This window comes from Mandrillus leucophaeus, unplaced genomic scaffold (genome assembly GCF_000951045.1).
Source record: "Mandrillus leucophaeus isolate KB7577 unplaced genomic scaffold, Mleu.le_1.0 Scaffold77, whole genome shotgun sequence".
Lineage (NCBI taxonomy): Eukaryota > Metazoa > Chordata > Mammalia > Primates > Cercopithecidae > Mandrillus > Mandrillus leucophaeus.
Genome location: NW_012108363.1, coordinates 3536062 through 3549101, shown reverse-complemented (window position 1 = coordinate 3549101; position 13040 = coordinate 3536062). Strand labels below are relative to the sequence as shown.

The 13040-nt window shown below is 42.3% G+C and overlaps 1 protein-coding gene across 2 annotated transcripts in view; it reads left to right on the top strand.

Annotated features, from left to right (window-relative positions):
• The first annotated feature begins 570 nt into the window (after window positions 1-570).
• The window catches only part of TTC1 (tetratricopeptide repeat domain 1), a 56131-nt gene continuing 43661 nt past the window's right edge, over window positions 571-13040 (top strand). Inside the window, exons 1-2 of one of the 2 annotated variants that reach the window (XM_011966682.1) lie at window positions 571-661; window positions 2082-2440. In XM_011966682.1, coding sequence (XP_011822072.1) covers window positions 2111-2440 — 330 coding nt within the window. In that variant the 5' untranslated portion in view covers window positions 571-661; window positions 2082-2110. Of the gene's footprint in view, window positions 665-2081; window positions 2441-13040 lie in introns of both variants that reach the window. The other variant, XM_011966681.1, reaches the window with a different exon arrangement.

The following is a 13040-nucleotide window of genomic DNA, read 5'->3' as shown; positions in this document are numbered from 1 at the left end:
ATCTTTTTGTTTCCTCTCTACTCCCACTGTCTGACTTGGCTAGCCCTTAAAAAATAAAAAAGGGCCGGGCGCGGTGGCCTATAATCCCAGCACTCTGGGAGGCCGAGAGGGAGGATCGTTTGAGCCCAAGAGTTCAAGACCAGCCCGAGCAACATAGTGAAACTCCGTCTCTACTAAAAATACAAAAAATTAGCTGGGCGTGGTGGCGCGCACCTGTGGTCCCCGTTACTCGGAAGGCTGAGGCAAGAGAATCGCTTGAGCACAGGAGGTTGACGCTGCAGTGAGTGGAGGCTGTGATTGCACCACTGCACTCCAGCATGGGCGACAGACTGAGACTCTGTCTCAAAAATAAATTAAATTAATTAATTAATAAATAGTGAAACGAACACCACAGAGACATACTTCCTTTTGTCCTTTTTTCTCTTCTGCAGAGTAACGCGAAGTCTTGCCGTAACCCAAGATGGCAACCATCTCTCAAATGTCACGCCGTACAATGACGTCACACAGCGACCATGCCTTTCCTCCCTGAGAGTTTCGCTACATTTCCCAAGATGCTTTGCCGATAGCGACGCTATTAGTCGTCATCGACGGAAGCGCACCTGACTGAGCGGAAGTAGAAGATCTCTGAGGCTAAGAAGGTGGAGACTGGAGAAGCTGTGAGGTTGTGAGTAACCCCGTGGGTCTAAGCCTCTTGGCTGTGAGGAACGAAGCTAGGGAATAATCTGCTGGAAGCGCGAGGCGTCGCTTCCCTAACCCTAGGAGCTGAGACTCCTGTGTTCTTCCAGTAGACCTGGGAGCGAAGAGAAATAAGACATTGCTGTGGAGGCGAAGTCTCCGTATTAAGGTCTTGCTGGTTTTTAAGTTTTCTTGGAACATACTAGGGCGAATTCAGACTCTTGTCGTGACACAAGGGTCGTTGGCGTGATTTTGCTGCGACTAGAGCAATTTACATTTTTGCCAATCTCTAGCAAATTTTTGCAAATATCTGGGCTGCTGATGCTCTGACTCAGCTTCTACAGCAGTGGTTCGCAATTGGCTGCACGTCAGAATCACCTCGGATGAAAAAAAAAAAAAAAAAAACAACTCTGATGCCCTTGCTTGACGCCACACTAATAAATCAGAGTTTGGTTAGGGTCTGAGCAGTGGTATTTTCTAAATCTCTAGTGTTCTGTTGGGCAGCTAGGGTTCAGAGTCACCCTTTCTGATGCCTGACTCTGACCCCCACGGTGATTCTGATTCGGGTCACCTGCGCGAAGGTTCCCTTTCCACTGTAAGCTGCGTGGGCTCTACTACACGCGTTTGGGTTAAAGTGATCACAGTTTTGGCACGGATTTTATTTTGAGGTATACTAGAAACGTATTCTTGGGTTTCCTGTGGTGGTGCTAAAAAGACGGACCATAGTTTCTTACTCGTGTCTTGGTTATTCATTCTGAATGAAAATTAGGGCTGCTTCCTTTTTCTTGTCACTGTTTTAGTTTCTGCCTAATTTTTGTTATATAAACAGAACGCGAACGGTGGAACGTGGAAGAGTCACATTAAAAACGGCTTCTTTTGTTGCTTATTAGAAGTTCTGGGCCGGGCGCGGTGGCTCACGCCTGTAATCCCAGCACTTTGGGAGGCCGAGGCGGATGGATCACGAGGTCAGGGGTTCCAGACCAGCCTGGCCAAGATGGTGAAACCCCGTCTCTACTAAAACTACAAAAATTAGCCGGTGGCGCGGTGGCAGGCGCCTGTAATCCCAGCTACTCGGGAGGCTGAGGCAGGAGAATCGCTTGAACCCGGACGCAGAGGTTGCAGTGAGCTGAGATCGCGCCATTGCATTCCAGCCTGGGTGACAGAGTGAGACTCTGTCTCAAAAAAAAAAGTCTAGTACCAGATTTGATCAGGAAAGGGGTCTCAGTTAAAATGACATTTGACATTATTTTTACTTATAATCTATATTTTTAAATAATGAATTCCAGTGAAAGGAAGTTACGGTGTGTTTTTTGGCTGTAATGCAGAGGTTTGTTTAGGTTTAAAACAGAACTTTAAAAAATATAAGCACCATTACATAGCAGTTGTTTTGTTTTGTTTACCCCCAGCTTTAGCGTCACCTCCCTCACTGGACAGCATGGGGGAGAAGTCAGAGAACTGTAGGGTTCCAGAGGATCTGTTCAATGGTTTGAAGGTTACAGATACTCAGGAAGCCGAGTGTGCTGGCCTTCCAGTTCCTGATCCCAAAAGTCAGCATTCCCAGAGTAAGCTGCTCAGGGATGATGAGGCGCATCTCCAGGAGGACCAGGCAGAAGAGGAGTGTTTTCATGATTGCAGTGCCTCATTTGAGGAGGAGCCAGGAGCGGACAAGATAGAGAACAAATCTAATGAAGATGTGAATTCCTCTGAACTAGATGAAGAATACCTAATAGAACTGGAAAAAAACATGTCGGATGAAGAGAAACAGGTAATTATTTTATTTATTGTGCAAGAGCTGCCACTTACACTGCATTTTAAAATGTGATCGATACTGTATCGTAGACCACCTCATCTGTGGTAAAGAATAACTTGCCCTTTTGTCTTTTTATGGCTTTAGTAGTGTAGGATCTGAGATAAATCGGTGGCATGACAGGGAAACACTGAGTGTGTCTGCTTAGCAAAGAAATTTTCATTATTTTTTGTGAACCTTGAGTTATGTTCATCTTGTACTTCAGGAGTCTGTAACATAACAGTCTTTTTGTTTGTTTTCAAAATGTATATATACTTTTTAGTTTTCTGTTTAACCTTTTCTGTGGTAGGCTGCTGAAATTTCTGTAATGAACATTTTTATGTGTATGCTACATTTATGTTTATGAACATTTCCTGTTTATGCTAATCCCTTGTTAGCAAAATATGACTGCCTGAATATCTTGGTGGCGTTTTGGTTGCGGAGGTCTTAAGGAACAGAATTGTGTATGATTATAGCTAGCTATCGTTTGTTGAATGCCTACAATGTGCCATCCACTGACTTAAAATGTTACTTGTGTTTTCATTAATCCTCACAACATGCCTATGAAATATGTACTGTTATTTCCCCTAAGGAAACAACTTGGAGTGGTGAAGTAATTAGCTGAAGATCAAATGCCTAATGAATTGCAAAACTAATTCTCAAATCAAATCTGTTTGATTCCAAAGCCAGAGTCTAATGTAGAATGTAATAACAAAAACATCTGTCTTCCTACAAAGCAGATAGACTAATAAAATGTACAATCTCCTGTTTCTTTGCTCTGGGGCCACACCCTTAACTGAGCAAGCCTTCACTTTTGGAGACTGAAGTCCTGCTGTCCTACCTCCTTCTGATTGCACAAGCAAGGTAGTCTCTGAAAAGTTACTGTAATAGCTTCAGTTTGTCTACAAAGAACTTGAATGAGATTATAGTTTATGCCACTAACGAGCTCACTCACTGAACAGGTTGTGATACATTGGTAATGAGTTGAGATAATTAATGTGTAGCCTAAGCCTAACAGTGGGGTTGGGAAGGTAGCCTGGGGTGGGAAGGAGCATCTTCTCTTTCGCTGTCTCCTTAGACACTTTTCATTATCAAATCAGTTAGCTTTCATGTGAACGTGTTCGCTTTTGTGCTAGTGTGCGCCACCAGAACAGGAGGAAAAAGGGGCAAAACTGAGCCAAGTTCATAAACTATCACAGCAAATACAGCTCAAAAAAATTAAGTACTGCTCCATAACAGTATAGCAGGTTTCAGGCTTTTTAGAAACACTGATTATACATCTATGTTATAAAGATAGCAATGCTTTTCTGTTACCTTAATATATTTTGCCCTAAAATTATATTAATTTTCTAGTGCCCTCTGGATTTGACAGTTGAATGGTTTGGCTCAAGGTGTCACAAAGTCTGATCCCCACCTCTAATTTAGTAAAGCCTGTTTTGTGTCTCCTAGGCCAGAAAATCATACTTTCAGTTCCATAAATACTTTTGGGATTTTTTTTTTTTTTTTTTTTTTTTTAAGACAGGATCTCGCTGTGTCATCCAGGCTGGAGTGCAGTGATGTGATCACGTCTCACTGCAGTTTCAACCTCCTGGGCTCAAGTGGATCCTCCCACCTCAACCTCCTGAGTAGCTGGGACAACAGGCATGCACCACCCTACCTGGCTCATTTTTATGGGTGTTTTGGTAGAGACGGGGTCTCACCGCGTTGCCCAGGCTGGTCTCCAACTGGTGGGCTCAAGCTATCGTCCCATTTTGGCCTCCCAAAGTGCTGGGATTACAGGCGTGAACCACCACACCTAGCCAGGATAATTATTTTTATTGCCTGTAAGTCATATTCTAAGTAGAACAATACTTTCTTTCACTTTTTTTGCTCCTTTTAAAAATTGAGATATAATTTAGTGAAACAGTAGATCAGTTCTCATGTGTAGAATGCAATGAGTTTGACAGTTGTATTCACCTGCGTAACTCACATTTCTATCAAGATAGAGAACATTTCCATCATGTCAGAAACTCCATTTGTGTGCTGTATCAGTCGTTCCTTTCCCAACCACACCAGTCTCTGGTTAACCACTCTTCTGATTCCTGTCTCATAGGTGATTTTTTTCCTGTTCCAGACTTTCATATAAATATAATCAGACAGTAGTATTCATGTTTAAAACATAAATATTTTCTATTTATATATCAAAGTGTTTTTATAGCTAATTTGAAAATTTGTAAGAATATCTCATAACAGTAACATACAGCAGTACTAGTCCTGTTATTTAGAGAAATGTAAGCCACTAACTCTACTTTAAGGAAATAACCTATGAGAGTACAGATTGCCTTCAGCTAACTGTGGTACTAATCTGTTAGCTGGTTTTATGCTATTTTGATAAATACCTTTCTGAAATTTTCAAGAAGCCAGCAAAACAGATGGAGAAATGTCTTCTGCATATATGGTTTGGCTTTAATAGCTCATCAGGGACAGGATAGTGTTACATTTGAATCTTTTAAAATAGATAAAGTTCAGATAGTTCAACAATGATTAAAAAAAAAATAAATGGCCAAAAAGTGTGAAAAGACTTTCAGCCTCATTAATAATAATAAAAAATACAAACTAAAACATTATGTCTCATCTATCGGATCAGAACATTGATCTGATGTTGACAAGGAGAGGATGCTGGAACTCATATACTCATGTTGGGAATGTAAATTGTTATGTCACTTCATGGGACACATACCAAATTTTTATGTGAACATTTCTTTAGATAGAGCTATCAATAGACTTCTACAATGATAGAAATGTTCTACATCCTGCACCGTGCAGTATGGTAGCTGCTGACTACATCAGGCTGTTGAGCACTTGAAATGTGGCTATTACGGCTGAGAAACTGAATTTTATTTTAATTAATTTAAATAGTCACACTGGGTGGCTCACACCTATAATCCCAGCACTTTGGGAGGCTGAGGCGGGCGGATCACCTGAGGTCAGGAGTTTGACCCGAGACCTGCCCGGCCAACATAGTGAAACCCCATCTCTGCCAAAAATAAAAAAAATTAGCCGGGCCTGGCGGCAGGCTCCTGTAATCACAACCACTCAGGAGGATGAGGCAGGAGAATTGCTTGAACCCAGGAGGTGGAGGTTGCAGTGAGCCAAGATTGCGCCATTGCACTCCATCCTGGGAGACAAGAGCAAAATTCCATCTCAGAAAATAAATAAATAGTCACACAGGCCAGGCATAGTGGCTCATTCCTATAATCGCAGCACTTGGGAGGCTAAGGCTGGAGGATCACTTGAGCCCAGGAGTTTGAGACCAACCTGGGCAACAGAGTGAGACCCTGTCTTTCCAAAAAAAAAAAAAATTTTTAATTAAAAAATTTTTAAAAGCCTTTAAAAATAAAAATAAAAATAACCACATGAGGCACAAGCCTATAGCCCTACCACTCAGGAGGCTGAGGTGGGAGGATCCCTGGAGCTTGGGAAGTTGAGGCTGCAGTGAGCCATGATCATGCCACTGCACCCCAGCCTGTGCAACAGAGTGAGAACTTGTCTCAAAATGAATAAATAAATAATTTTAAAATAAAATTGTCACATGTGGCTAGTAACTACCATATTGGACATGACAGCATTAACCCTGATTCTCTTGTAGCCATTTATTTCAAGGAAATTATTAGAAATATATACAAAATTATATACATAGATGTGTTGCAGCATCATTCATAATTTTGGAAAGCTAGACAATGTTAAACAGGGTATTTGTAGTATAGTAAATATATTTGGTCTTTGTCCCTGGTTCCTGTTACAGAGCCCCTAAAACCCTTGGAATTTTCTGATAGTGTATCTTCTGTTATTCTTAATGTACCCCTTTTGATAACATCTGAGTTCATCCTAATGAGATAACTTTTAGGGTGTGGCCTATCAATAGCCTAAGGATGGGGCCAGTCACCAAAAAGACTAAGTGATTAGGGGTTTAGAGGGTTGGAACTTTTGGCACCACCTACTGAAATCCAGGAAAGGAGGAGGGTAAGTGCTGGAGATTAAGCTCCATTAAAACTTTTTTCTTTTTGTGTTTTGAACCAAGTCTCACTCTGTTGCCCAGACTGGATTGCAGAGGTGCGATCATAGCTCACTGCAGCCTTCAACCTCCTGGGCTCAAGCTGTCCCCCTACATCAGTGTCCCAAGTAACTGGGACCACAGGCACCCTCCACCACACCTGGCTAAATGTTTTTGTATTTGAAATGAGGTCTCACTGTGTTGCCCAGGATGGTCTCGAACTCCTGGACACAAGCAATATTCCCATCTCAGCCTCCCAAAGTGCTAGGATTACAGGTGTGAGCTGCTACGCCTGGCTTATAAAAACTCTTGAACAAGAAATCTGATGAGCTTCCAGGTTGATGAGCACATGGAAGTGTTAAGAGGATGGCACCCAGAGAGGGCATGGCAGCTCTGTACCCCTTCTCCCTCTGCCTTTCCCTGTGTGTCTCTTCACCTGGCTGTCCTATATCCTTCATAATATCCTTTATAATAAACTACTAAGTGTAAGTAAAGTGTTTCCCAGAGTTCTGTGACCCAGTCTAGCAAATTATTGAACCCAAGGACGGGGTGGTTAGAATCCTGTGCTAACCATTCAGTCGGAATCACAGGTCACAACCTGGGACTTGTGATTAGTGTCTGAAGTGGGGCCAGGCTTGTGAGACTGAACTCTTAACCTGTGGGATCAGACACTGTCTACCTGGAGATAGTGACAGAACCGAATTGAATTACGGGACATCCAGTTGGTGTCCGCTGGAGAACTGTTTAGTGTGGAAGAAAACTCTCATCTGTTGTCAGAACCATTGGGGGTGTATAGTAGGAGAGAAAAATATGTTCTTCCCAGAGTATTATTTAAATTTTGTTGTTACATTTATGTAGTATACAATGCAGTTGTTAAAGATAAATCTTGACTGGGCATAGTGGCTCATGTCTATAATCCCAGCACTTTGGGAGGCCAAGGTGGGCACACCACTTGAGCCCAGGAGTTCAAGACCAGCCTGGCCAACATGATGAAACTCCACCTCTACTAAAAATACAAAAATTAGCCAGGTATGGTGGCATGCACCTGTAGTCCCAGCTACTTAGAAGGCTGAGGCACAAGAATTGCTTAAACCTAGGAGGCGGAGGTTGCAGTGAGCCGAGATGACGCCACTGCGCTCCAGCCTGGGTGACAGAGTGAGTCTCTGTCTCAATAAATAAATAAATAATTTTTTTAAAAAAATTTCTAAAGGTGAATCATAGGTATTGACATGGGAAGCTGCCTGTAATATAATGTCAAATTAATTAATCATGTTATACAACAGTGATGATTTCTTTTAAGTTAAACTAAACCTATATGAAAGTATGTTTATACATACGAATTTGAAGGGTATACACCAAAGTATAAGCAGTAAGTAACTTTTGAGAGGTACGATTATTAGGGAATTTTAATTTATATATAATGCGATTTTGTAATATTTGCTTTTTTTACAGTAAGCCTGCATTACATTATTCCATTTTAAGAATATAAATAAGTAAAAATTGATTACTTTACAACCAAAGTGTATGCCCTACCACAAAAGCACATAAAGCCGACCCCTGAGGATTTGGGAAAGAAGTGCTATTCCGTATAGAGTCTATGTATTATTAAAGGCTTCTTGTGGACACAACCATATAACAATAGCCAAAGTCTGTTAATCAAGCTAACCTCACTTGTTCTGTGGCTAGGAAGATAATTCAGCCTCAAGTACAGTGTCACTTCTCAGCAGAACTCATAAATCAAGAGTAATTGAGGAGGAAAGCAGTTAAGATTTGGTAAAAAGCAGGAAAAGCTCTCAATGGGAGTATAGTGTATTTGTGTGTTTATTTCAGCAGTAAATCCTAACTGTTTGTGAAAGCTTAAATGTAGACATGACTACCCATAGGAATGGAATTTTAGATAACATTTGAGATGTACTAGGTATGTGAAGCAAATAATTGATTCCAAGAGGCTTGGCTAAGGTGAAGGACAGATGTAGCAGCAGACAAGAATTGCAGTAATAACATTATGATACAAAAAATGCTATCTTAGTGTGTTGGAGCTGCTATAACAAAATACCTTAGACTGGATAATTTATAAATAATAGAAATTTATTGCCGGGTGCGGTGGCTCATGCCTGTAATCCCAGCACTTTGGGAGGCTGAGGCAGGCAGATCACAAGGTCAGGAGATCCAGACCTTCCTGGCTGACACGGTGAAACCCTGTCTCTACTAAAAATACAAAGAATTAGCTGGGTGAGTTGGCGGGCACCTGTAGTACCAGCTACTTGGGAGGCTGAGGCAGGAGAATGGCGTGAACCCGGGAGGCGGAGCTTGCAGTGAGCCGAGATCACGCCACTGCACTCCTGGCATGCAGGAGTCGCCTCGGTGACAGAGCGAGACTCCGTCTCAAAAAAAAAAAAATTTATTGCTCATAATTCTGGAGGCTGAGAAGTTCAAGATCAAGGTGCCAGCAATTTCAGTGTCTGGTGAGGGCCTATTCCTTACAGATGGCACCATTTGTGTTCTTACGTGGCGGAAGGGGCAGGGCAGCTCCCTTCAACCTCTTTTATTAGGACACTAATCCATTCGTGAGGATGGAGCCCTTATGACTTAATCCCATCCCAAAAGGCCCCACCTCTTAATACCAACACAATGGGGATTAGGTTTCAACATGAATTTTGGAGGGACACATTCAGACCATAGCGAGTGTTTATAGTATTAGGACCTGTGGCACATACTGCAGAATGCTGGTATTGATTCTATAAGAAAATCGCCTTTTATGGACTGCTTGTCACAGTGCAGTTTCTTAGGACTCATGTGTAAATTTCCTAGGTAATTCATATGCACATGCTGAGACTTGAGGACCACTGTCATGGGCTTTGCACAGTCTTCCTCCATGAAATAGCTATTGAATGAATAGCGTCTTTATCTCCCCCATGAGCGCCAATAATTGGCCTTACAAGTTACAGAAATTTTTTTATCACATTTATTCAAGTAATATTTGCATTTCTTCCACACACCAGGCATTGTTTGAGGCCCTGAGGGATATAGTGGTGAACAAGACAGAGAGGGTTTCTGTTCTCTCATTGGGGAGTTAGGACAAAATCTTAAGATGAAGTGATGCAGGGTTGGGTTGGAAGGATGGTGCTATGGTTTGAATGTTTCTCCGCAAAATTCATGTTAAACTTAATCCTCGATGTGTAGTATTAAGAGGTGGAGCCTTTAGAAGGTGATTAGAAGAATCAGTATCCTTGTAAAGTATACCAATAAAAGACTTGAGGGAACCTTGTTGGGCCCTTCTACTCCCCTTTCACCAAGTGAGGATGCAGAAAGAAGGCACCATGTTGAATCAGAGAACAAGCCCCTTACCAGACACCAGATCTGCTGGTGCCTTGATCTTGGCGTTTCCAGCCCCTACAGCTGTGCAAAATAAATTTCTATTATTTATAAATTACCCAGTCTGTGTTATTTGGTTATAGCAACCTGAGTGGACTCAGACAGGTGGAGAGGACTGCTTTAGACTGACTGGTCAGGAAAGCCTCTCTGGAGAGGTGGCCTTTCAGCAGAGCCTGGGGGAGGGTGGCACTGGGAGCAGCCAAATGTGCGACCATCTGAGAGGCAAGCATTGCAGACAAAGAGAGCAGTTGAATAAAACCCTAAAGTAACAACAACCTTGGTGTTTTGACATGTTCAAGGAGTGGAAGAGCCTATGGCTGAAGCATAATGATTAAGGAAGCGAGTGGGCTGATAGTAGGCAAGGGTCTGATTATGGAACAGTTCCTAAGCCATGGTAAAGAATTTGAAGTTTGTTCCAAGTGCGGAAGGAAACAGGTGGATAATGTTAAGCCAGGGAGAGATGGGAGGTATTTACATTTTAATAAGAGAATTCAGTTCTTATACAGAGAATGGAGGGGTATGAGGATAGAGGAGGGACATGAATGGAACATTTGAGACCAGTTAGGCTCTAATGCAGTAGCCCAGGCAAAGATAATAGTAGCGTGAACTGTGGATCTGAAGAGAAATGAATAATTTCGGGATGTATTTCAGAGGTAAAGCTGACCACACATTGCAGTGGATTCGATTGGAGGGATGGAGTGAGACTTTAGAATGATTCCTTTTCTTCAGCTACTGGATGGATGGTGGTGGCCTTTATTAATATGAAGAAGATGAAGGAACTTTGAACTCATCCAGGTTCTGGTCATTTAATTCTTTCCTGCAAACAAACATTTTCATTTGTAAGCCAAAATGCAGATTTAGTCATTTCAGTAGGTTTGCTGCCTTTCACTAGTGGTTTGCAAATGGTATTCATTTACACGTACACATAAGGGATCCAAAAGTCTGTTGCATGGTGAACATGGATTCAGAATGCATGGGATCTGGGATTTTAAAACATTAGGCTCTGAAAATTTTAAGGATTGTTCTTTAAGGTCATTTTCTCTTTAGGAACCATTATCAAAGCTTAGAATTCTCAGTTTAGAACAGAAGTTATATTTTAGTCTCTTCCCTCTGTCATTTTTTCTAAATTCCACATTATTTAATCTTTTGGATTTCCATGTTTCTGCCACCTTATTGCATCATTTTCATAATCTAATCAATGTTGTGGTTGTGGGTGTGTTTGCAGGAAATACTCTCTTGATTGCTTCCAAAAAGTTTTCAGTAACTTCTTCCACAGTGGCCTGCATAGTCCTGTTAACTTCGTGAGCAACCTTGCTGATTTTGTTGTTTCCCTTTTCTTTCTTTTCTTTTTTTTTTTTTTTTTTGAGACGGAGTCTCACTCTGTCACCCAAGCTGGAGTGCAGTGATGCTATCTATGCTCACTGCAACCTCTGCCTCCTGGGTTCAAGTGATTCTTCTGCCTCAGCCTCCTGAGTAGCTGGGGCTACAGGTGTGTGCCACCACGCCCAGCTAATTTTTGTATTTTTAGTAGAGACTGGGTTTCACCATATTGGCCAGGCTGGTCTCAAACTCCTGACATCGTGATCCACCCACCTCGGCCTCCCAAAGTGCTGAGATTACAGGCATGAGCCACCGCGCCCTGCCTCCTGCCTCCTTTTCTTTCATTTCTTGTTTTCTTTTGGTTTTTTGTTTTGTTTTGTTTTTTGTTTCGAGATGGAGTTTCACCCTCTCGCCCAGGCTGGAGTACAGTGGCATGATCTTGGTTCACTGCAACCTCCGCCTCCTGGGTTCAAGTGATTCTCCTGCCTCAGCCTCCTGAGTAGCTGGGATTGCAGGTGCCCATCACCACACCTGGCTAATTTTTGTATTTTTAGTAGAGATGGGGTTTCACCATGTTGGCCAGGCTGGTCTCAAACTCCTGACCTCAAGTGATCCACCCGCCTCAGCCTCCTTTTCTTTCATTTCTAATGGGCATCCTTTGGAACTAAGGTGGTCATTTTTACCAACTTCTTAGAGTTACCACTGTTGAACTTAATGCTGTCTACTAACGATTAAATCAAATCCTGGAAGGAGCTTAGATTTCTGATCCCAATTTTGTTTATTTTTATTTTTGTAGAGGCCCTTTCACTTGGCCTCCCAAAGTGCTGAGATTACAGGCATGAACCACCCTGCCTGGCCTGATCCTGAGTTTAAACCAGAGGAAATAAGGGTTGCTTGCTCTAAAACAGGGGTCGTCAACCCCCAGCCATGTACTAGTACCAGCCTGTGGCCTGTTAAGAACCCAGCCACACAGCAGGAAGTGAGCAGCAGGCTAGTGAGTGAAGCTTCATCTGTATTTACGGCCACTCCCCATCATTTGTATTACTGTCTGAGCTCCGCCTCATGTCATATCCGTGGAAGCATTAGATTCTCGTGGGCTCGTGAACCCTATTGTGAACTGCACATGCAAGGGATCTAGATTGTGGCTTCTTATGAGAATCTAATGCCTGATAGTCTATCACTGTCTCCCATCACCCTCAGGTGGGACCATCTAGTTGCAGGAAAACAAGTTCAGGGCTCCCACTGATGATTCTCCATTATGGGGAATTGTATAACTATTTGATTATATATTACAGTGTCATAATTATAAAAATAAAGTACACAATAAATGTAATATGCTTGAATCATTACGAACACCCCCTCCCCCACGACCCTGGTCCGTGGAAAAATGGTCCCCCACAAAAGCAGTCCCTGGTGCCAAGAAGGGTAGGGACTGCTGCTCTAAAATATTTGGAAGTTAGTGAGGTATGTTTACATTATTTGCTGGTAGAAAATTAAAATGGCATTCAGTATTTCCTGTGTTTATTAAGAAAGGTCACTTTGTGTAGATCAGTGGTTTCCAGACTTTGTTGTGCCTAAGCATCACAGGAAATGTATTAACCATGCAAAGCCTGAGAAGTGTCTGATACCACACACCCACAACCAGGCATCTGCTTTGTTAGCAAGCCTCCCAGGTAATTTCAATATAGGAAGAACTGTGGCCACCCCGTGGGAAACAGATCCAGAGGGACACAGATGACTAAGCTTCCAAAACAAGAAGTATTGACCTAACCCATGCATTGACTGCGTCCAACGTCGGAAGAACTGAATGGGAGATTTTCTTTTACCCACATCCATTGATCAAGGTCGAAA